Source organism: Anguilla anguilla, chromosome 1 (genome assembly GCF_013347855.1).
Source record: "Anguilla anguilla isolate fAngAng1 chromosome 1, fAngAng1.pri, whole genome shotgun sequence".
Classification (NCBI taxonomy): Eukaryota; Metazoa; Chordata; class Actinopteri; order Anguilliformes; family Anguillidae; genus Anguilla; species Anguilla anguilla.
In genome coordinates this window covers 32,661,150-32,686,362 of record NC_049201.1, presented here as the reverse complement: position 1 = coordinate 32,686,362, position 25,213 = coordinate 32,661,150, and the positions used below count along the sequence as shown (strand labels likewise).

At 41.3% G+C, this 25,213-nt stretch overlaps 1 protein-coding gene across 6 annotated transcripts in view; it reads right to left on the bottom strand.

Annotated features, from left to right (window-relative positions):
• Nucleotides 1-18,047: 18,047 nt before the first annotated feature.
• The window catches only part of LOC118237107 (TGF-beta-activated kinase 1 and MAP3K7-binding protein 2-like), a 32,323-nt gene continuing 25,157 nt past the window's right edge, over nucleotides 18,048-25,213 (bottom strand). For 3 of the 6 annotated variants that reach the window (XM_035435561.1, XM_035435553.1, XM_035435570.1), the window contains one exon: nucleotides 18,048-20,678. In XM_035435561.1, the coding sequence (XP_035291452.1) occupies nucleotides 20,539-20,678 (140 nt within the window). In that variant the 3' untranslated portion in view covers nucleotides 18,048-20,538. Of the gene's footprint in view, nucleotides 20,679-21,430; nucleotides 21,479-23,285; nucleotides 23,850-25,213 lie in introns of those variants that run through there. The other 3 variants (XR_004767124.1, XM_035435579.1, XM_035435591.1) reach the window with 3 other exon arrangements.

Sequence of the window (25,213 nt, the reverse complement as noted above, 5' to 3'; positions counted from 1 at the left end):
TGCGTTAAAATGAGGAAGGTGGAGCATCTTGTGAAGTTATTCTTTAGTATAGATTTCACAAATAACGAAATACTTAATCTTTTGGCTTATCATAAGTATCAGGACATTGAAAAGATTGTGCAAGAAACTGTGTCTATTCCAAAGAAAGAACCACACAGACTTGGAGGAAATTGCAGGCTCAGGCTGCCATTAGACTGTCCTCTCGCCCGTTTTGTGCTGGTAATATATTTTCCTAAAAATTATGTTTTTTTTTCGATTTTACGATTTTATTCTTGTAATATTACGACCTTATTCTCAAAATCTCCGAATTTTTTTCCCCTCAATGTGGCCCTAATACTCCGTCGTAGTACAGTGTGTGTATGCGTGGTGTTTTTTTTTTTTTCCACCCGCATTCCGCAAAGACCCACCCCTACTCTGCCTCTGATTGGCTCTGACCCTGATATTCTTCTTTGCTGAATGCGGGTGGTTGAAAACAAATAAGGCATGTATGTGTGAAACTGTGCCCTGTACTCCTCCGGGAGCAGCGCACACTTTTGTTTGAGTTATTTGAGTTTGATTTATTTGAGTTTGTCAAGCACTTTAAATATCAGTACTTTTTAAGTTTCTTTTTTAAACAATTGAGGTTATTGTGATTTCTTGTTTGTGCTGTGATTTAAATAAAGAAAAAACATTTATCTGCACCTTTATTCCTGTTTACTATCATTTACATAATGTGTTAAGAAATGACCAATGTGTATTGGAACTGACAAAAAAGGTAACGCTTAAAATGTATTATTGCAGCACCAAAAGGCACAGTGAAAAATTTTGGGTGCACCTAAATTATGTGCTGGTGCACCTAAATGAAAAGGTTAGGTGCACCAGTGCAACCAATGTAAAAAGTTAGTCTGGAGGCCTGTTCTCACACGTTAAGGGGTGCACTCAGTGTAAAAGAAATGGTTGAACAAATATAAATACAAACAGTGGTACCTTCCTTCACCCCTACTATGTATGTATATATGTATTGCGGAATCGCCTGGGTAGTGACGATACATGTGGGAGAGCACAGAGACTCACAGACAAGGAGTTCCAACAAAGTGGTCTGAGTGTTTATTAGTGACAGTGACGTAAAATGACACAAAAAAGGAAAAATCAATAAACTGAAGTGGCACTACACAAAAAAATTTACAATTTCAAAACTAAACCAAAACTTTGGAAGCTGGGTCAGCGTTTCTGGGGTGAGCACTTCTCGGTCTCCTTTGTGAGGTTTGTCTTTCCATAAGTGAAGGTAAACTGTGGTTATTCCATATCTGAAAGACAACTGCACAAAGAGTGAGTTTAGTCAAGTTCACTTTCGCACCAAGCTCCCAAGAGACTTTCACCTCCTGACTAAAAGAAGCATGCCTCTTTTATCCCCCAGCTTCTTTCCCCAAAGCGGCAACAGCTGCACGTTTTTATTGAGAGCTTCTTGTCATGGTCCTGTTTTCCTGTCTGTGTTTCCCCTGTTGGGCCGCCAGATGGCGGCACTTCTGTTTTGTGTCCTGCTCCCCTCCTGTTAATTGTATGATTGTTTCATTGTCTCGTTATCCCATCATTGTTCCCACCTGTGTCTTATCCCCTCCTTCTGGTTTGATTGTTTTTTGAGTTCACCTGTGTCTTGTTACCCCTGTCTATTTAAGTTCTCTGTTCCCTTGACTCGAGTGCTGGTTCCTTGTGTTTGTTTCCGATGTTGCAAACTGTATGTACCTGCTTGTATTTTGTACCTGACTGTGTTTTGTTTGACCTTCCTTTGTGCTCTGCCTTCCCGTGTTCTGCCCTGCTTGTGTTTGTTCCCGAATTCTATTTGTTACAGACCGTTTGTACCTGCCTGTATTTTGTTCCTGACTTGTGTTTCGTTTGACCTTCCCTTGTGCTCTGCCTTCCCGTGTTCTGCCCCGCCTGTGTTTTTGAGTTCCTGTTGTTTTCTGTTTCATTAGATTATTTTTTGAGTTTGTGTTTCACCTGCCTGTATTTTGTTCCTGACTTGTGTTTTTGACCTTCCCTTGTGCTCTGCCTTCCCGTGTTCTGCCCTGTCTGTGTTTTTGAGTTCCTGTTTTCTGTTTCATTAGATTATTTTTTGAGTTTGTGTTTTAGCCCATTGTGGCCTTGTCTGTTCCCCGTTTGTTCACCTGTCGTTAGTAAAGTCTTTGTTAATTTTCCCTTTTTGAGTTTCGTGTTTTTTTTCCCCACTGCGCCTGGGTCCCAGCACCCGTACCGTGACAGAAGGAACCAGCCAGTGTGGGACCCAGCAGAGTTTTTATTTTTTATTTTTTTATTTATTTATTTATTTATTTTTTTATTGTTTAACATGCCATCGGGGTGGTGGGAGCTTGAGCCTCCCAGTGCCCGGGGCGGGCGGTCGCGGAGGCGCCGTGGTCGGGCTGCCTCCCGGTCGGCCGGACCTCCAGCTGCTCAGCAGGCGGATCCTGACCCTTTTGAGGGGTCTCGGCTTGCCATTTTTCCGGGGTCCGGCCCGCGGGGGTCCCGCCGGTCCCGTCCGGCTGCTCAGCCGGGTTCCCTACAGCTGTGGTCTGTGTTCCTGTCCCCTGCCCAGCCCAGACGGCAGGGCCCTCGGCCTGCTTCACCCCAAGTCCCGGAGGGGCCTTCACGGCCTGCTCTGCCCCGAGTGCCGGAGGGACCTTCACGGCCTGCTCTGCCCCGAGTGCCGGAGGGACCTTCACGGCCTGCTCTGCCCCGAGTGCCGGAGGGACCTTCACGGCCTGCTCTACCCCGAGTGCCGGAGGGGCCTTCACGGCCTGCTCTGCCCCGAGTGCCAGAGGGGCCTTCACGGCCTGCTCTGCCCCGAGTGCCGGAGGGGCCTTCACGGCCTGCTCTGCCTCAAGTCCCGGAGCGGCCTTCACGGCCTGCTCTGCCTCAAGTCCCGGAGCGGCCTTCACGGCCTGCTCTGCCTGAAGTCCCGGAGCGGCCTTCACGGCCTGCTCTGCCTCAAGTCCCGGAGCGGCCTTCACGGCCTGCTCTGCCTCAAGTCCCGGAGCGGCCTTCACGGCCTGCTCTGCCTCAAGTCCCGGAGCGGCCATCACGGCCTGCTCTGCCTCAAGTCCCGGAGTGGCCTTCACGGCCTGCTCTGCCTCAAGTCCCGGAGGGGCCCCCAGAGCCACCTGGAGCCCCGGAGAGGCTCCCAGATCCGCCTCGAGCCCCGGAGAGGCTCCCAGATCCGCCTCGAGCCCCGGAGAAGCCCCCAGAGCCGCCTCGAGCCCCGGAGAGGCCCCCAGAGCCGCCTCGAGCCCCGGAGAGGCCCCCAGAGCCACCTGGAGCCCCGGAGAGGCCCCCAGAGCCACCTGGAGCCCCGGAGAGGCTCCCAGATCCGCCTCGAGCCCCGGAGAGGCTCCCAGAGCCGCCTCGAGCCCCGGAGAGGCCCCCAGAGCCGCCTCGAGCGCCGGAGAGGCCCCCAGAGCCGCCTCGAGCCCCGGAGAGGCCCCCAGAGCCGCCTCCAGCCCCGGAGGCCCCGCCTGCTCTGACTCTTCCGCGGAGGCCGCCTGCTACACCCAAGTTTCGGACTTTACTTGCGCCTCGAGCCCCGGGGGGGCCTCCGCAGCCGCCTCAAGCCCCAGGGGGGCCTCCGCAGCCGCCTCGAGTCCCGGGGGGGCCTCCGGAGCCGTCCAGAGCTCCGGAGAGGCCTCCAGAGCCGTCCAGAGCCCCGGAGAGGACAACGGTCCCATCTGTTGTCCCGCAGGGGCCGCCGCAGACTGCTCTGGCCGCCCCGCAGGCTAAGCCACCTGCCTTGCCCCCTAGCGTTCGTGCTCCCCCTGGCGTTCGTGCTCCCCCTGGCGTTCGTGCTCCCCCTAGTGTTCTCGCGCCCCCCAGTGTCCGTTCTTTCCCTGGTGTTCTCGCTCCCCCTAGTGTCCACACCTTGCCCCCTGGCGTTTGTGCTTCCCCTGGCGTTCGTGCTCCCCCTGGCGTTTGTGCTTCCCCTAGTGTTCTCACGCCCCCCAGTGTCCGTCCTCCCCCCAGAGTCCGCACTCCACCTAATGTTCCCACGCCACCCAGTGTTCCCAACCATGTGTCTGTGTGTTCTCCGGCCCCCGTGTCCATTTGTCTGCCCGCCTGTTTGTCTGCCTGTCTGCCCACCTGTTTGTCAGCCAGTATGTTGGCCTGTCTGTCTGCTCCCCAGGCCGTCAGCTCGACGGCCAATGTGTTCTCCTGCCTGTCTGCCTGTCTGTCTGCGTGTCAATCCGCATGTTTCTTGTCTTGTCTGCCTATTTGTCAGTCCTTGTGCCAGTTTTTTGGTTCCTCCCTCTCCTTCCCTGTCTGTCTGTCCCTTTGTGTGTCTGTCGGTGTCGCAGTATGCCTCCCTGCCTGCTTGTCCCTTTGTTTGTCCTTTTAGGTCTCGTCGTGTTTGTACCCAGTCCTGTGTTGTGTGGATATCTGTTATGTAGGGTCTTGGTGTTGTCTGTTGTCTTGAGTCTTGTCACTTCCTGTCATACGTCCAGTCCCGAGTCCTGTTCCCCCGTCCAAGTCCAGTCCCGAGTCCTGTTCCCCCGTCCGAGTCCAGTCCCGAGTCCTGTTCCCCCGTCCGAGTCCAGTCCCGAGTCCTGTTCCCCCCGTCCGAGTCCAGTCCCGAGTCCTGCGTCCCGTTCCAGTCCTGAGTCCCGTCCTGTTCCTGTCCAGTCCTGTTTCTGCCCTGAGTCCTGTGTCCAGTCCTGTTCCTGTCCAGTCCAGTCCTGTTTCTGCCCTGAGTCCTGTTTCCAGCCCCGAGTTCCCGTCCAGCCCCGAGTTCCCCTCCAGCCCCGAGTCTTGTTCTTGTTTTGTTCCTGTCCTGCCCAGTCCAGCCCCGAGTCTTGTCCTGTCCAGTCCAGTCCTGTTCCTGCCCCAGTTCTGTGTCCAGTCCCTGTTCCTGTCTGAGTCCTGTCTCTAGCCCCCACCCTCTGTTGACTCCCTCCCCGGGTCGGCCTCCTGGGACGTCAGGAGCCGTCCCTTGGGGGGGGGGGGTACTGTCATGGTCCTGTTTTCCTGTCTGTGTTTCCCCTGTTGGGCCGCCAGATGGCGGCACTTCTGTTTTGTGTCCTGCTCCCCTCCTGTTAATTGTATGATTGTTTCATTGTCTCGTTATCCCATCATTGTTCCCACCTGTGTCTTATCCCCTCCTTCTGGTTTGATTGTTTTTTGAGTTCACCTGTGTCTTGTTACCCCTGTCTATTTAAGTTCTCTGTTCCCTTGACTCGGGTGCTGGTTCCTTGTGTTTGTTTCCGATGTTGCAAACTGTATGTACCTGCTTGTATTTTGTACCTGACTGTGTTTTGTTTGACCTTCCCTTGTGCTCTGCCTTCCCGTGTTCTGCCCTGCTTGTGTTTGTTCCCGAATTCTATTTGTTACAGACCGTTTGTACCTGCCTGTATTTTGTTCCTGACTTGTGTTTTTGACCTTCCCTTGTGCTCTGCCTTCCCGTGTTCTGCCCTGTCTGTGTTTTTGAGTTCCTGTTGTTTTCTGTTTCATTAGATTATTTTTTGAGTTTGTGTTTTAGCCCATTGTGGCCTTGTCTGTTCCCCGTTTGTTCACCTGTCGTTAGTAAAGTCTTTGTTAATTTTCCCTTTTTGAGTTTCGTGTTTTTTTTCCCCACTCTGCGCCTGGGTCCCAGCACCCGTACCGTGACACTTCTGCTGTGGTGTGTTGGAGGCTGTCCGCAGCTGTGCTCTTCCAGGTGTTGTAGCTGGAGGGAAGGAGTGTCGCTGGGCGTGATGTGCCAACCTGGTGACTGGGAACGAGGAGAGATTAAAAGGCTGGGAGGGGCACTATACAGGCGTGCCCCTTTCCATGCCACAAACACGTTTTCAAAGTACAAAAATGCCAAGTTACTCACACATACAAGACATACACCGTCTATAACTCATTCATTCAGACTGTCAAAATCCAGGCCTGCCAGTAAAAGTATTGATATCAAAATGACGCCAAGTTACGGTACTACAAACCCAAGTGACTTGAAAGAATTGAGGAAATATTGGGTAGCATTGCTTTGGAATACATCTTATGTAATTTCGGTGAGGCAAGATAGCCTATATTGTTTGTAGTACTTGGCGTCGTTTTGATATCAATACTTTTAATGGCAGGCCTAGATTTTGACAGTCTGAATGAATGAGTTATAGATGGTGTATGTCTTGTACGTGTGAGTAACTTGGCATTTTTGTATGTTGAAAACGTGTTTTTGATGAGATATCATTTCTTTTTGCAAAGCGTTTTATTATGAGAGTGAGAAATGTGAAGTGACGTGTACCGTGTAGCAGTTTTGGTTTGCTATATATGTAAAATAGTGGCTGTGACAGAGGGTGCAGTGGCGTATAAGTGTAAACGCATCATAAGCGCAGGTGAAATATGGCCAGGGTATGTACTCACGGATTTGACGGCCATCCAACGAGCCTTGATTGATAAAAGAATCAGCAAGTCTGTAGAATTAGAGCTCCCTAGGTCACAACTTGTGTACCCTTCTGTCCTGCTCCGTTGTCTGTTATTTCGTGGAGATGCACTTTTAGTGTTTGTAAGGTTTATAAGGCATTTTGATAGGCTTATCTGCAGGTGGGAATCCTCTTCGCTGTTTTGCTAAGCTAGAACCGGAAAAGTTGATAGTGGAGAATAGGAGCAGACGCGTATGTCCCAGCAGGCTTTGCTTATGAGAAAATAACAACAGTGTGAGAGAAATTAGGATGAAATGATGAAATTGCGTTATTGAAACAATATGTTTTTAGCAGAATGGGCATGTAGGTGAAGGTTGACATGATCACAGAGTATAGTGCGAAGTAAATGGAGTGACCATGAGCGAGCTTATTTTCCTTATCGAACGGTATATATAACAGTCGCTATAAAATACTTGTTATTGAAGTGGATGGTTAAGTAACGTGTGAAATCTATTGCACTGATGTGTTTTTCTCATGTTCAGTACTAGTATTTATAATTATGAGCGAATCATGATTTTAAATGTAATGTTTTATTGGGGAGTTGCAGGACGTACATACGTAGTATTTGTTTGTATGTGGCTAGATGGAGAACAGGGCGAGGTAACCTGAATGTAGAAACGTGGCGTTTGCTGATAAGGTTTTGTACGGTAGCCAAGTGAACAAATATAGTTAGTAGAAATGGCACAGCGGTGTAACTTTTTAATAAAATGAATACATTTGCCGTCATGAAATGCATATGGGTGGCCGTGAGTGAGTTTTGGTAAAGCAAATATAAGCGTAAGAAAACGTTAGTGTAAAAGAGGAAATTATCTGCCTGAGGGCGAGGCGGGATTCAAGCCTTCAACCGGAGGTTTACCAGTCTGTGACTTTGTTAGGGCAGCACCATGACATAGCTATGCAATGCGTGAAATATCATTAGCAAACCTGTCCGTGGTTTTAAAGAAGAACACAGGCCAGTAAGCACAGAAGAGCTCCCGTTGAATCCATATGGCTTTGCAATATTGTAGCCGGTTAATAATTGAATGTGCAGACGGTGCGTCATAATGCAGTGTATACGTTTGGTGTACGGCGGGTAGCAAAAGCAATAATTGAGAAGTAGTAGACAATTATTAGTGAGGGTAAAAACAAGTTAGAGAAACGCGCTCCTAGCTGGGCTTGAACCTACGACCCTGTGTTCCCAAGACTGTAACCTTGCCCACTAGGCCACAGGCAGACTAGCTCTTTGTACTGAAAATGTTTCAGAGTAAAAAGGTATGGGTATTTTGCGTGTGTATGCGAGTTTTTGATTGGCTCGTGTAGGTGAAGATTTGGCTGGTGTCGGTAAAATGTCCAATGGGAAGACATGTTATTAGTGGGATAGGCGGCAGGAAAAATAATAATGAGAAGAAGAAGAAGAAGAAGAATCAGAAGAAGAAGAATCAGAAGAAGAATCAGAAGAAGAATAATGAGAAGAAGAAGAATAAGAAGAAGGAGAAAACACAAAATCCCCTTAGTTTGGGGCTTTATTGTGTGGACATGTGAAGTTGTTTATGAAATCTGTCTGTTGAAATGGGGTCAGAATGTACAGAATTTAATGTTTTTAAGGGCTGAGTGTCTGTGGCTGTTGTGGTTATTTCTGTGGGGAACCCTGAAAAGTGCCAAACTCTCGGTGCTGTATAGGTATGGGGCATGCCCCCGCCAAGGCGTAACTTGGCATACCTGCCATCCCAATGTATGTACAGTCCCCTCCAAAAGTATTGGAACAGCAAGGTCAATTCCTTTGTTTTTGCTATACACTGAAGACAATTTAGTTTGAGGTCAAAAGATGTACATGAGATGACAGATCAGAATTTCAGCTTTTATTTCCTGGTATTTTTATCTAGATTTGTTAAACAACTTAGAACATATCACCTTTTGTATCAGACAACCCAATTTTTAGGTGAGCAAAAGTATTGGAACATGTGACTGACAGGTGTTTCTTGTTGCCCAGATGTGTCCAGTTAGATTGATTGGTTAAACAATAAATAGTTCTGAATGTCTACTCTTGGTTTTAGCCTTGGGTTTTGCCTGTGAAAACTGCATTTGTGTTATAAAAGATAAACTAACATGAAGACCAGAGAGCTGTCTTTAGGAGAAAAGCAAGCTTAGAAAAAAGGGGAAATCGATCAGAGGCATTGCACAAGCATTGGGGATAGCTTGTACGACAACTTGGAATGTCCTGAAAAAGAAAGAAACCGCTGGCGTACTGAGCAACAGATATCGAACAGGTCGACCAAGGAAAACAACAGCAGTTGATGACAGAAACATTGTGAAAGCTGTGAAGAAAAACCTCAAAACATCAGTCAGTGACATCACAAACAATCTCCACAGGACAGGGGTGAAGGTATCTCAATCAACTATTCGAAGAAGACTTAGAGAGCAGCAATATGGAGGCTATACCACAAGATGCAAACCACTCATCAGTAGTAAGAATCGGAAGACGAGATTACAATTTGCAAAGAAGTACAGAGATGAGCCACAAAAGTTCTGGAACAAAGTTTTATGGACTGATGAGACCAAGATTAACCACTACCAAAGTGATGGAAAGGCCAAAGTGTGGAGAAAGAAGGGATCTGCTCATGATCCAAAACATATAAGCTCATCTGTGAAGCACGGTGGAGGAAGTGTCATGGCTTGGGCTTGCATGGCTGCTTCTGGAGTGGGCTCACTAATCTTTATTGATGATGTAACTCATGATGGTAGCAGCAAGATGAATTCAGAAGTCTACAAAAATATTCTGTCTGCCAACTTATGGAGAAATGTGTCCAAACTAATTGGGAGGAACTTCATCATGCAGCAAGACAATGACCCAAAACACACTGCTAACACAACAAACGACTTCATTAGGGAGAAAAAGTGGAAGGTTTTAGACTGGCCAAGTCAATCACCAGACCTTAACCCAATTGAGCATGCATTTCACCTCCTGAAGAGGAGATTGAAGGGAAAACCCCCCTGAAACAAACAACAACTAAAAGAGGCTGCAGTAAAAGCCTGGAAAAGCATCACAAAAGAAGAATGCAACAGTTTGGTGATGTCAATGGGTCGCAGGCTTGATGCAGTTATTGCAAGCAAGAGATATGCTACCAAATATTAAGTGTTATTTGCTTTCATTTACTTAAATACACTCTGTTCCAATACTTTTGCTCACCTAAAAATTGGGTTGTCTGATACCAAAGGTGCTATGTTCTAAGTAGTTTAACACATCTAGTGTAAATACCAGGAAATAAAAGCTGAAATTCTGAACTCTTGTCTCATGTTCATCTTTTTATCTCAACCCCAAATGTATTCAGTGTATTGCAAAAACAAAGGAATTGGCCTTGCTGTTCCAATACTTTTGGAGGGGACTGTATGTGCAGTACAATCACGAATGTTGCAAATGTACAAGAGCTTTTACATTTTGCAAAATTAACTTGACAAGCAAGTATAAACATATCCTTTCTGGAGTGTAAGTGCTCATAAACTGTTTAAAACATTTATTTAAATGATGTGTTCTTTCATGAGGCAATTTTTGTTATGTGATACTTTGATGTGACAAAGTCTGAATAACCTCATTGTGCTCAGATGGTACAATAAAAAAACACAGGGCCAATTTACTTGAAATAATTTAGGAAACATTGGATAGCAAAATTGCTTTGGGATACAGCTTGTTTAATTTGCATGAGCTAAGATAGCCAATATTGTTTCTTGTTACTTGACCTAATTTTGACATCAGTATTTTTAATGGCATGTACTTTTTATAGACAGTGCTTTGTATGTGTAGCTTAGTATTTTTGTATGTTGAAAACATGTTTTTCTTCAGATATCATTTCTTTTTATGCTGTGTTTGTTATGAGTAACTGATAACAGTAATGTATATAAATGTAGGCTACAAGAGACATGCATACACATACATACATGCAAACACACATACATTGTAGCTTAAGGAAACACATAGCATGGATTCAGTCATTTTTCCTTGATCGTGAAAGATTAAGAAATGAAAGTGTTTGTTATGTCATGTCATGTCATTTAAATGAAAATGTTTTTAATGGGGTGTTGTAGGCACAATGGACCTACTAATTATATATCAGTAGAGAATAGGGCTAGCTAACATTAATTTAGAAATGTGGTGTTTGCAGGTAGCTACAGCTTAGTAAAAATTGTAGTTAAATAGTAGAAATGCCACAGCAGTGAGAAATCAATAAATCCACCGTCATGAAATGCATATGGCTCCCTGTTTGTGACTTTTGTTAAACATATGCATTGAACATTTTGATATTATTTAGATGTCAATATTGCATGAGGGAATAAAGTTACAAACACCTACTTACTTGAATGGCCATGAACGGTTTGCAATAAAAGACGTTCTTTACTTTAATGTTGTCATTTGCTTGTTCTTATTATTGCTTATTAGCTCAGTAAGCATAAGCCTAAATGTGGACAGAATCTAGATGTCTAAAGGGGTAGAAATCAGGGTTGGCAGATGTTTTATCATAATAAGAAAACTAGGTTAGCTCAATTTAATCATAATTTAGCTCAGGTTTTACTTCCATATAGCCTGGCTAGCCGGATAGAACATTTTCACATTTCAACCAAATCTAGCTGGTTTTTCAACTTCTAGATGGTAACTCGTATAGCTACAATCTGAAAGTTTGGTGAATGATCGGCTAAATTTGGTTGAAATGGGATCCAAACCTAATTCGTTTATGTAAAAAAATCTGTCATCCAAGATTTCCATCCCTTTAGACCTGTAGATACTGTCTATATTCGGTCTTGTGCTCACTGGGAGACAAACGATACCCATCCGTAGTCATGAAACAATATTATGTGGACTTTGCATATGAAATTATAGAGAATGAATTTCAGAAATATAAATTAGTTTCCTACAAATCATACAGTTGCAGAAGCAATACTTTCAAGCAATTATTAGTTAGCAAATAAGCGTGTGTTACAATGTCCATTTGGCATGTGTATCCAAAGTTTTAATCAGCTGATGTAGGTAAATGGTCGATGGGGAGACGTATTGTTTATGGGCCTGGAGCATTTGTGATGATGAAATCGGTAGGAAAAAGAAAAAGAAGAAGAAGAAGGAAAAAACAGTGAATACCCTAAGTTTAGGGCTTTACTGTATGGATGTGTGAAGTTGTTTGTGAATTCTGTCTGTCAGGAGGTACAGAAGTCAATGTTTTTAAGGGCTGAGAGTATGTGGTCATTACGGTTATTTCTATAGGGAACCCTGAATAGTGCCAAACTCTCAGTGCTGTATTGGTGTGGGGCATGCCACGCCACTAAGCTGTAATCATACTGGACATGCCTGTCAAATTTCGTGAGTTTTTGAGTATGGAAAAGGGGTGACATGTATTAAGAAGCAGCAGCAGAAGAAGAATCCTAGCAAAAAACAACAACAAGGGTCTTATGTACCCTTGGCGCTTGGGCCCTAAAGCGGAAGAAAAAGAAAAACAAGAAGAAAAACAAAAACAAGTTGAAGAAGAATCCTACCAAACACAATAGGATTGGCCCCCTAATGACAGACTGATCGCCAAATTGCCACCCCATGGGACCAAGAAATGAAACACATTATAACAAAAATGATATTATGACCCCCTCTACTGTGGACATTGTAGTATAGCACAGTGTTTATGAACCCTGGTCCTGAAGATCCACTGTGTTTGCTGGTGTTCCAACCATAACAACAAGCTCTGTATTGTAATGAGCCGTTTGATACTTTTACAGTCTATTGAAGGACAATTTACCCTTTTAAAGCACATCATGCCAGAAATAGCTATGTATGCCATTAAAAATTATTGTTCCATACTGACCCGGGTCAAGTACAGATATTAATCAAATAATTTTCATTTAAATGCTTGTTTTGTGTATTTCAGTAATTTGCAAATACGGTACGTCCCTCTCAATATTAAAAATTTTGTGTTTTCCTTTACATAAATAAAGACATTTCCACCATAAATTGATGCAGAAAAGGCACAAATTGGTGCATAAAATTCACCAGAATGCAGGAAATGGAGTGTTTGATGCTCAAAATTTCCTGGGGGAGAACCCCCAGACCCCACGCTTAATGTGTCCCCCCCAATGTTCAAACGAAACCTACACCGCTGACAAAATAACATCTAATCTAGTGTGAGGAGCAAGTGAAATAATCATTGTTTTGTTCTGTGCAGAAAAGTGCATGTTAAATGAGAAGGTTTAGCTTACCAAAGTTGCGATGTGCTGGAAAAGCTTTGACAACGCACCTTGAAAGTGCTTGAAAAGTGCTTGAATTTGACCCTGATCCGATTTTAAAGTTTCTCTAGCTGACTGGACCTTGATGCCGTAAATAACAGTTCTCTCGAAGATAGTATCAAACAATGCCTATTGAACAGTGAGATTTATTTCAACAATGTAACTGCATTTGTCTTGGATAATGCAAGTTACATATTGAAAGCATATAATTAAACCCTCTAAGGCTTAATGCCAAATATATCTCATTTAACTTGCAATTCTCACGTTGTGGCACTCGCAGGTAGGATTTTGGCTGGAAATTTCCAAACACTGACAAATTTATGGGAGTAGTCAAAAAGATTCTCAATTGAGTCTTCAATTTCTACTCCAGATTTGCAGACATGGAAATGGATACCACACTGAATAGGCGCCTATTGCTGTGCTGGCACAGCTACTGGAGTTGATGTGCGACAAGGATTCTTGTGTTGTACCACCCACTGAACAACAACAACAACAATAATAATAATAATAATAATAATAATAATAATAATAATAATAATAATAAAACTAACCAGTTTTAACTATAGTAATTTGTGTATAAATAGAGGTGTCCTTTGACCAAAAATAATCTAATTATCAGTTTCATATGCTAATCACAACATTTACATTAGTGATAGGACTCAAATCATTAAGTTATGAATACAATATTAAGGACTTAAGACCAGGAAACAAGCATTGCATTTATCATTTTATTGACAAGAAAGTTTACCAAGCATATTTATCTTTTTTTAAAGTTGTTTTACGGTATTGTCTTATTTATATATGCTATGTGATGTCATCATTACAATCTTTACTTATTTATTCATAAAATTACAGCCAACTCTAAAACAATAGAAATACAGCAACCATTAAAACATTAAAATATAGAAATACCAAGTTAAGTGCACATAATAAATGCTTAAAAATACCATCATTCTTAAAAGTACAGCAGCACAATAAGAAACCAGAGATGCATCTCTTAAATAGTAATGAAACAGTGGGGGCATGGATCCATAAGGCATGGATTCTTGTCAGATTACACAATGTACACAGTACTTCAAGCTAATGATAATTACAGCACAACAGTTACAAAGTAACATTACAAGCTTAATTATGCTTCATTTTAAATGTGAGCAGTGCAAACATCATATGAAAAACTTTTACCACAAAATGACGCTATAGTCTAGCGATTCCTTCCACCATGCCGTGTCAAGTTCCAACCCTTCGGAAAAGCATGCCTCTAGGTTTTAAAAGCCACACGCACCTGAAACAAATTATACACACCAACTACTCCAATAATGCAGGAAATAAATTGCTTTGTATGGAAAAAGACAGTCAAATTATCTCATAACAAATATGATGCGAAAATGTGAAATTGGAACTTACCAAGGTTTTTAGTTGTATTAGTCTACCCTAGTCCAGAGTGGACTCAGGCTGTCCAGCTTTTAAACTAATCAGCTCTTGTCACTTCCTTCCGCATCTGCTGTAGTTCAGGTACAGAGGAGTTAGTCTGTTGGGAGGCCAGTGCTTGCAGGGAGGCATGGGCCCGTGACAATATAAGTGACTGGGAAGAGGGTTGAACTAACGAAGAAGGTTCAACAGACAGGGCATGGTTGTGCCATAAAGGCCTGCATAGGAAAATATTTAAAATATTTTCCTTAAAGCACACAGATTATTTTACTGGTAGGGGTGAGAGCATTTCCCATTAACCACCACACAAGAATAACAACTAAAAGGATTTATTTAGACAGTATTTAAACAACTGTCTAAAGATTTATTTAGACAGTTAGAGGGACAAGTTCTAACAGGTCTGAGGCACATTGTAACAGAGTCCAAAAATGGTGGAAGATGAGCTGGAAATAACTTTGTTTTAATATAATGGAAAATCCAGCATTTTATATTCTGTTCTAAGTGCATATGACACCTACCATTAGTATGGGATGAATGTCTCCTAAAATACAGTGGCCTATACAGGACAAAACAAGTACATGGTATACATACACTATTCTTCCAAAAGTAAGTGGACACCTGAACATCACACCCATATGTACTTGTGAACATCTCATTCCAAAACCATGGGCATTAATATGGAGTTTGATTCCCCCCTTTGCTGCTGTAGCAGCCTCCTCCACTTCCAGTAGATTTTGAAACATGGCTGCCAGGATTCACTTCCATTCAGCCACAAGAGCATTAGCGAGGTTGAACACATATGTTGGACGTATGAATTGGAATGGCCTGACTCGCAGCTGGCATTTCAATTCATCCCAAATGTACTTGATGGGGTAGAGGTCTGAGCTGCGTGCAGAGAAAAGGGCCTTCCCCAATCTGCTGCCACAAAGTTGAAAGCAAACAATTCTCTAGAATGTTACTGTATGCTGTAGCATTTCCCTTCACTGGAACTAAGGGACCTAGCCCAAACCAGGAAAAACAGCCAGCCCCAGACCATTATTCCTCCTCCACCAAACTTTATAGTTGGCACTACTGAGGTCAGTACAGTTGACATTATGCATTCAGAAAAACCCAGACTGCCAGATAATTAAGTGCAATTCATCTCTCTAGAGAACGCGTTTCCGCTGCTCCAATGGCGGTATGCTTTACACCACTCCTGCTGACAACTAGCATTGTACATGGTGATCTTAGGCTTGTGTACGGCTGCTTGGCCATGGAAACCCATTTCAGGAAGCTCTTCACGAACAGTTCTTGTGCTGACGTTGTTTCCAGAGGTAGTTCGGAACTCTGTAGTAAGTGCTGCAACCGAGGACAGATTATTTTTTACGCGTTACATGCTCCAGCACTCGGTGATCCCGTTCTGTGAGGTTGTGGCCCATCGCTTCACAACTGAGCTCTTGTTGCTCCTATACATTTCCACTTCAAAATAACAGCATTTACAGTTGACTGGGGCAGCTCTAGCAGGGCAGAAATTTGACAAACTGACTTGTTGGAAAGGTCGCATCCTATGACAGTGCCATGTTGAAAGTCACTGAGCTCTTCAGTACGACTCATTCTACTGCAAATGTTTGTCTATGGAGAGTGATCATGGCTGTACGCTTGATTTTATGCACCTCTTAGCAATGGGTGTGGCTGAAATAGCTGAAACCACGAATTAGAATGGGTGTCTCACACTGTGCAAGTTGTACTCTGGCATGGTTCATGGTTTCTGTTTGCTAGTGTCATGCGTCAAAACTATACTATACTGTATCTTATAACCCACAAGGCCGTGATTTAATGTTTTGAGTCTGTGGTGTACACACGATTAATCAAAAAACACAAGCGGAACATTTTTTTAGTTCATACAAACTAGCCAAAGTTTGTTCCTACAGCAAGTATGCAAGAAAGTATCATGATTATCCCACCCACACACAAACGAGAATATATGGCTGCTGATTGCAATGAAACTACAAAAAACTGCAGACCTGCAGGACTTTGATGCCCCGATCTATGATCTCATTAATTAGATGAAAGCAACAACAAAAACCATTGTTCACAATAGATTTTATTTGTACAAATAACTTAGTTGGGAAACTAACATAAGATCTAAATAACTTCAGAAACTGAAATGTATTACTAAAATGTATCAACCTCATTTTGACATAGAGCTGCTTACTGAAACAAAAAGTGTCTTGGTAGTTTCACGATTCAAAACCACTTCAGATGTAGAGCCTGGGGAATTCAGATGTGTGGCAGCATTTCATGATAGATGACAAACTTCAGAATCATAAAAAAATAGTCTGATATTTAACATCAATGGGCCTCATTCACCAATCGTTCTAAAGAAGAATTTTCTTCTTAAAACCCACTTTCACAAAGATTCTGACATTCACCAATGTTTTCTTATTTGGGATTTGTTCTTAGGTAAGAACAGAATCTATGCACACTCAAGAGCACACTTACGCACATTTGAGTGCTGACATGTTTGGGCAAAATAATTGGTTATTGCGTTTTCTTCAATTCTACAGTTGTATAATATTATAGGATTTAAATTACAATAATATTTTTATCATTTATAATATTTTTAAGTAATTATTTTCATTATTTTACAAAGCATTAAGGTGCCAGGTTCTGCCTCAGAGGGTGGTTGCCTCAGCGGGAGTAAATGATAAAAATCAAACCATTGTAGTGACCTTTTATTTTGGGGGTTTCAATTATGCAATGTTTGGCCTGCAAAAGCAATGCAAAAGCAAATATTTAAATTTTGAATACAAACTAAGCACGTAAGTAACACTTTTTAAACACATGGACATTTTGAAGAAGAGAACGTCACTAGGGTGGTGACACCAAAATGACTGGCAGTAAATTTTTTGTGCAGTGTTTTGTGCAGCAACGGGTTTACTCCGATGCAGTTTACTGCCGGTTGATTTAATTAGCGGTATTAATGTGAGGAGAAGCGCTTTGTCATTTGAATGCATAACATTTTTGCCTCAGATTTGACATCAAACCATTTTTTTACTTCATCAGTTGTGCGCCCTTCTCCGGATACAGTGTTCACTGAATGAGTAATATCATCCCATGCATCTTTTTTGTGTTATTTTATATCCACTACTGACGCTACTAAATATGACAGGTCGTTTGCTGTTCACTTCCCGCAGCAAAACCTCCACTTCAGAACTACTGAAGTTTTTCTTACGTTTGGAGTCTGGTGCTCCACCGTCTTTAGATTTTCGTTTGGGCATTATTGACTTCATTCGCTCTCAACTTTTCTTTTCGATTTCTGTGTGTCACACAGCCCTGCAGTCTCATGCCCTTTTATGGGGATTGGCAGGACATTTACCTATGCTAATTAGGAACAACTGGCACGCGCTTTACACTTACGAGGACAATGGGATTCATCATTTTAAGAACACATGCAAACAATTCTGCGGTTTAAGAACACGCCGTGAATCTGACGTAGACTTTTCTTAGGAATTTTCTCAAGAAAAAATTTAAGAAAAAACTTTTAAGGAAGATATTGGTGAATGAGGCCCAATGAGTATAGTAACCATTACACAAAGTCCTATAAAAATATAAAAATAATAAAACCTAAAATAAAAGTTTGAAATAACATCACAAAAAAACATTTGACCTAGTCATCCCCTCCTCTCCCTCAGAGAAATGCCATTTTCTGAAAATTAACACCAATAAGAAAACATACCATATAGCAATAGAAAACTTGATTAGAAAAAAATATGTATTTTTGGCAAATCACAACTCAATTCACACTGCATATTTTTGTAAATACTTGGTTCTGCCAAGTTGTGCATGCTAATGTATCTCTTGCAGCATAAAAGATAACTCCCAAATAAAGAACATCACTAGTTGTGTTCCAGTTGTCTAATAGGAGCCATTTGTCATCAGATTTTAGCCATCAGATATCTCTGTCCTCTTAGAGCATATCTGGGGTATACCGATTCAGAAATCTGCTGATTCAATGATGGTAAATTAGCATTCAATGGAAAAATTAAACTAGGGTGTACCAAGTTTTGTGATGACCTTTAGGCTCACCTTTGCAAACAGTTGATAAAATGGATTTTTCTGACTTAATTGGTCAAATTATTTAATTATGCATACACATTCACACCTTCACAATTCCCAAAATAAGGAATAGTACAATATTTCTGGAATATGTCACATGTGCAAACTCACAATATGATGTATCAAAAACTGAAAAATAAATAAAAATACAATCTGCAAATTTACTGAGATAATTGAAAGAATGCAGAGCTTTGAGCAAAAGTCAACATACAAACCTGCCTCCCCAGGAAATGATAATCCTGCATTAAGCAGGCTGCTTTCAACAGCTAATACTTCAGTTGTGCATAGTTTCATATCAGAATTCAACACTTAAGCCTTTTGCAGACATCAAAAGCTTAACATTTATGTTGTGCTTATTCAAAGGAAAACTTGTTTTACATTATGCCAAGATATTAAAGATGTTTACATTTACATACACACAGAAGTAAAAAATACATAACAAATGTACAAAACCTACATACTTAAAAAAATGCATGCAATATAAATGTAATTGTTTTTCCAGATTATAGAAATACATTTTTTTATTTATTAGGGGAGGCTCATATGCTTTGGTTCCTGTAACAGTATAAACTCTTCCCATAACCCTGCATACACCAACCAACCAGAAGCTCTCAGAGCCATATTCCCAAGAGCTGATTGGCTTTCCCTTCAGAAATAGTGCAACAGGTTTGGGTGGCTAAGGCATAATTGCTATGTTAACTCTGTGGAGAATATCAGGGTATAGCTCTGCTAAGGGGACATGGACAAAACAAAATGGGCGAAGTGAAAACACTGTAGAGTAGACAAATCAACCAAAGGAAGCAGGAGAACCATGACATGTTCCACTCTTCATCGTGAGGTAATTTCAACTCTTTTGGCAGAATAAAGATCATTTTATCATTTCTGTGGGGCTGGAGGCTAGCAAAGTGCTCATGCTAAATCACGGAATCACAAATAGCCTAGATGATGCAAACTTCCAGGGCATGTTGCATAAAACACTCTGCTTGACAAGACAGCCCTCCTTCGATTCAAACAGATTACTCTTTCTGACATAGGTTGGAATAATTCTACTCCCCTTTAATACAAAAATGTATATTTAGACCACCACTAGTGGTCTCAGCTATTTGTCATTATCTTTACAAATTAAAAATGCTCGTCTATACACACGCATGCACTTATCCACCGTCTTTCAAGAATTTTGGTGTGTCAACGTGATTTTCCCATCTTTTAAACTTTATCTTGAAAGGGAGTGCATGTAGCCATTTCCATGTTTCTGTGCCTCAAGCTCCCATAGTTCAGTGAAATAGTAGATGGGAATTGTATTTCAATGCCAAATAGGAAGACCAGTTTCTCCATGTGTGAATTTTAGAAAATCACCTTTTAACAAATGGGAATACTAACGAAGATATACAGGTTGAATTACTACTACAATAAACATATAATAACAAAGATTAAATTGTGAATTTTTCCTTTAATACCATGCATCCTAGTTATCCCTCATTCAGTTCTTAAACAAGACAGGCCAGCTCAAGCACCAGTATTTACAGCACTCATTAAAGGCCTTCAACAAATCCATTACAATTGTGGAATGTTCTACTTAGTGATTGGATTATGTTCAGTGCAACATGGCTCAGTTTGTCTGTTCCCTTTGCTCACTATTGATTTCCACACAGTGTGATTCTCCAATGACAAATGCAGTAGCTCTCAGGATGGGTCTGCCAATTGGTCTGTGATAACTGATGAGCATTTACTGCAACAAATTAGAGGGTTTCCAAGTTTGAGAGAGTGAAATCAAACCAAGATGGGCAAATGTACAGTAAGAATGAAGAAGGATTCAGTCACTTGGGACAGTGACTATAGTGGAATGTATTTCTTGTTCCCAAAATAACTGAAGCCCTGCAATTGTGTGCGAGTTTTACCTATTAGACCGAGTACTGCTGTCTTGAATATTTATGTGGAGTTTGACGATAAGGCAATAATTGCAATTATGTACAATATGTATTAGTGTTAATGATAAATGCTAATGCTAAAAGATACCCATCACATTGAGAAACACTTCTTTCCGATGAACGTCAGACAGCTGTGAGCAAAACCAATGAGCTAAGATGTTATGCATGCGTTAGTGCAAGATCTTACATGAGCACACCTCCCCCAGGCTAGGGCATGTACAAGTCCACCATTATTCAGTAACACAGATCAAAAATGCACTGAACCTAAAGACGGCGACCATAAAACCTTTGAGAAGAAGGGGATTTCAGTCAAAGCCCCACTCATGTCTTCTTCTTGGTGGAGAAAATGAGAAAAACGCCTCCTCCAAGCATGGTTCATGTTTGTAAATCCAAGGAACGTCTTTTTCTGCACCCCACTACCATGGGGCTCAGAAATGCTGAGGAAACTCGCACTGTTCACAGTGGAGGAGGGCAGGGTGATTAAGGAAAGTGCAGGCTGTACAGCTCCATTCTGTCCCCTCATCTTCCTCAATGCCTTTTATAGTCTTTGGGCTTTTAAATGTCAACTCTGAGAGGGGAGGGGTAGGGGGACAGTGGTTTGTAGGGTGTTGTATGGGGAGGACAAACAAAAACACAGGGTTATAAACAGGAATACACTTCCATTTTTAGCATTTATCAGACACTCATATCCAGAGCAACTTAAAAAGCTTGCATTCCTGTGTTTCCCCAGCGTTTTATAGGAGAAGCAAACAAACTCTGTGTTTTGGTATTATTACTAAAAGATACACAATAACTATGCAAAATACAAAGTTTCTAAATGCCACCACTGTCGCAAAGTTTGCCCATTTAACAAGCACCCCCTTCCCTGCAGTCTCACCTGCAACTATACGACGCTATGCCAATACAGTGGTGAGAAACATTGCTCTTACCATTCTTAACATTGGCTTTACACATAAATATGTTACTTTCAAGATTCAGTAGTCATTTATTGCCTTAAACAATCCGTTGAGAAATAAACACACAAATAGAAAGCAGGGTAGGCATTTGCATCGGCCACGCACAAAATCCCACTTACATTTTATGCCTCTCTAACTCTTTTCAGTTTGTTATGGTTTAATTGATAACCTCCCAGTAGAGGACAGTATGAGCTTTCCAACAGTGTATGACATGTTTCATTTCAATTTTATTCCAAAGAGCGAAAGCCCCGCGTATTTGTGAGTGGTTCCATCAGCACAGTATTATGCATTCAACTGTACACAGTAATATATAAGCAGTTGAGGTGCTATTGCTTTTTTTTCCTTTGTCTTTTGGAAGACTTACCTAATTTTGCCTAACTCATCAGCCTGGCTAAAGCAAAATCTTGCCATGCTGACATGGAGTGGGACAGAAGAGAGGAAAGCATTAAGTCTAGCACAGATACATGCAAACATATTGAAGATGTTACTAACATTTCAATTATTTAAGTTGTCACATTTTTGATATTTTTATATTTGCATTGGTCGTAAGAGACAACTATACCTTTGCTAATAATGCTCAGCATATTTGTATTGGGGGTTAAATAGCTGTTAGAATAGGGAACTGTTTGTGTACGCTGGGCAGTGTTAGTGTAGTGGCTCTTAGTAGCCTGCCTAGTTAGAATTCACTACAATCACAAACAATTGCAACTGAGTGCCTTTAAAGAGGCTGGCACTATTCTCTAATGTGTGCCTACTCTATATTCTCAAATTTAGTATAAGTGTTCATAGGTGGCTCAGTCATGTTTTGTTACAGGTTTGGTTTATTGTGAAGCTAGAATATCGTCAACATTTTTCTGATGGTGGAATATTATTTTCTTGTAATCGTATTGTACATAATGTGGGGTATTAGTATCCGCATGGGCTATATTTGTCACTCAGGGCATGGAAAATACGCATTTAAAGTTACTGTGTACTGATATTTGCTAGATGAATGTAAAATTTCTCTTAGAGTGATCATAAATAGTAACATTTGTAAAATGTTGTCCCATCCCCATGCAACAAAAGATTACATATAATCTTGTAAATTTTGTAAAACCACCTAAGAGTGAATGATTACATATTCAGCTATGAGTACCATGGTGTGTCACAATGCTTTTGCAATATGATATCAAAGTTCCATCTTAAACCATCAGAAAGGTGCAAATTTATTTGCTTTATAATGAACAAAAATCATTTTATTCAAATCTAGTGAGGTTTTGAACAGGTTTTCTGATCCCTAGATATCTTAAACCTGTATATTAATCAACGTACAGTCATTCCCAGTCAAAAATTTTTGTTTTGGTGTTCTGACGGCTTCACACCATGATCTGTGCCAGCGCTGTATCTTAAGAGATGTTTCAGTGCAACGATTGACAAAATGACATCTGTCGCAGTCACTCAGTGCGTTTACATGCACAGTTGAAATTGAGCTATATTAATAGCTCGATTTGGCCAAAGATGAGATTTAATTGGATTATTATCATCATCCCAATATACATGACTCGGAAAGAATCAAATTATTGACCGAGGTGCGTCTGACGAAGGCTTCTTATAAATCCTGCTTCCTCCAATTTTGTCGCAACTATTTTGAATAGTTCGCCATTCCGCATTTTTATTCCATCCATGTATTTTAGGATATTTAACTCCTTTAGTTGCGATAGCATGAAGTTGGTCTCCTCGTCCATCCAGAAATGTGTTTTTTTTTCGCCATGATACTAGGGAGGGCAAAACGGAGCTTTAGAATGTCGCCAGCAGTGTATGCGTGTGAGCTCGACAATGCATTTCTCACAGAAAAGGTGGTTTGTCGCCTTTTTTTAGTTCATTACAGTGGTGATAGAAGTGACAATAATTAAGTGGTACTGTGCTGTTAGCCTTTATTGATCGCCGTAAAAGGTTAATGTGAAGTAGCTAGCACAATCAGACAGCACTAACCCATAAAAATGTACTTTGAATGGTACTTGCTCAATCGAACGGTAAATGTGAAAAAACATTCGATTATAGTCAGCGGCACCAAAATTTACTGTTACACCCTCAATAAACGGCAAAAGTCCCAGTAGAAGATTGAATTCAATCTTTTAAAGTTATATATTTTCTGAAATGTTATCGATTCCGCTTGGCCACCGTGAGCATATAGTTGCTATGTAAATTACGGATCGTCCGCAGCGTACACATGCCGTAGTAAATCGACCGCGAACCGCATTATCTAGGTATGTTAGTCCGACTTTGAAAAATTTGACTTTGTACGATTTCAGTCGGACTACAGTGTTTACGTGATTTTTAAAAATCCAGTTTTAGCCGGACATATACGATAAATTGACTTTTTCAAACATCATGTAAACCCACTGAGAGTCGATTTCTTTAATAAGCTCTTGAAAAGCTGCAAGTCAACGTGGATTACGTTTTTAAGATAACGTTGAAAATCCAAATCCTGAACATGTTGCACAAGCTAATTATTCATTAGACTATTACGAGGATGTTGTCAATCCTCTTCACTTGGATGGCCAACTATATGTATTTGAACTGGAATACACAGATGAAGAGCTAAATTAAATGTGTGTGTGGACAGAACAGTGTAGCTTATGGTCAATTCAGACAGAATTATTTTTAATTTCGACAAATACATTTCAATATTCACATTCATTTTCACTTTCTGTTAAATAGGTTTAGATAAACTGGACTTACTTGAAGGTACATTGAACCTGTAGTGTATCTTGATATGCCTCATAGACGACATGGTGAAGCTACTGGCATAGAAAAGAAGCCAAAAAGCCTAAACTTTACAATGAAGCAGTTGTGTAAATCAGAACCAATAGGTTTGATGAAAAAATTACGAAAAGAAGCCCCAAGTCTGAAAAAACAGACCTTTAATGTCCGCTTAACACACTTTGTATTGATTCCAGACGGCTGACATTTTGGGACAGACATAGCGGCAGCATTCCAAAGCAGCTTGCGCATGGACTCACATTAGGGCTGCCAATAACTACTATTTTTCTATCGATTAATCAGTCGACTATTTTACCAATTAGTCGATTAATCTAAACGATTAATTTTCCTCCAAAAAAATCTAATTGACCATTTCATTTAAGTTCCAGGGTTTTCCCTACCATAGAAAGGCTTAGGCGCAGCGCCTAAGTGATTTTGCGGAGCACCTTAAGCCGAATGAACGTAGAAAGGCATTTAGGCGACATATCAGAATGAATGTAAAAATAACAGTGATGCGCTGACAAAAAACAAAAACAAACAAAAAAAAGAGAGGTGGCTTTATGATTTTAAACAGTCCGTGCTACGATGGCATTATAAATAGAAGTGGGTGATTGACGAGCATTTTTATGCATGGTAGGTTAAATGCATTTACAGAATATAGCGTTTTTTTCCCCAAAGATGGTATTTCTCGAATATAATTGTGCCGCCGTGTTAACACATTACTACGGTTGCGGGTCAGGCACTCTTCACGGTAAAAAGAAATTTTAGGATAGCGCATCCGAATTTCTTGCGTCGAAAGAGCTGTGATGGAAACAGCGATAGATTTACCCACTAGCCACATCTGCCAAAAATGTAAACAAGTAATCCAGTTTTCACAGTCGGGAAAAATTTTATGACAACGTTAGCCAGCGAAGCTAGTTAGCTGACGTTACATAAAGATACCTCGATTGAACTAACGTTAATATCTAACGTGGCTTGGTAGCTAAACAAAGTTAGGCTGTGTTCACACGAACGTCTTTTTCTGATGAAAACCACTGGTCAAAGCGTTTTTTCATATATAAAAAAAAAAAACGCTGTTCCAAAATATAGCTGAGAGCACCTAAGCCCTCTGAAAACCTAGGGAAAACCCTGAGTTCATTTTATTTTGACAACAACAAACTGTATGTGTCATTGTATAATGCAGCACAAAACAAAATGTAAACAAAGGTTTACATATTAAAGTGCAAAACTGTAGGTTTAAACTGGCAACTCCAACATGATAAAAATAAATAAAAAAGAGGGCTTATTATTTAAGTCAGTAGTGCAACTCCAAAATAAATCCAAGTTTCTATTAAACCCATTATCAAAGTAAAAAAGTTAGGTCTGCATATTAAATAAAGTGCAACATGTTTAGCGTGTAAGAGAC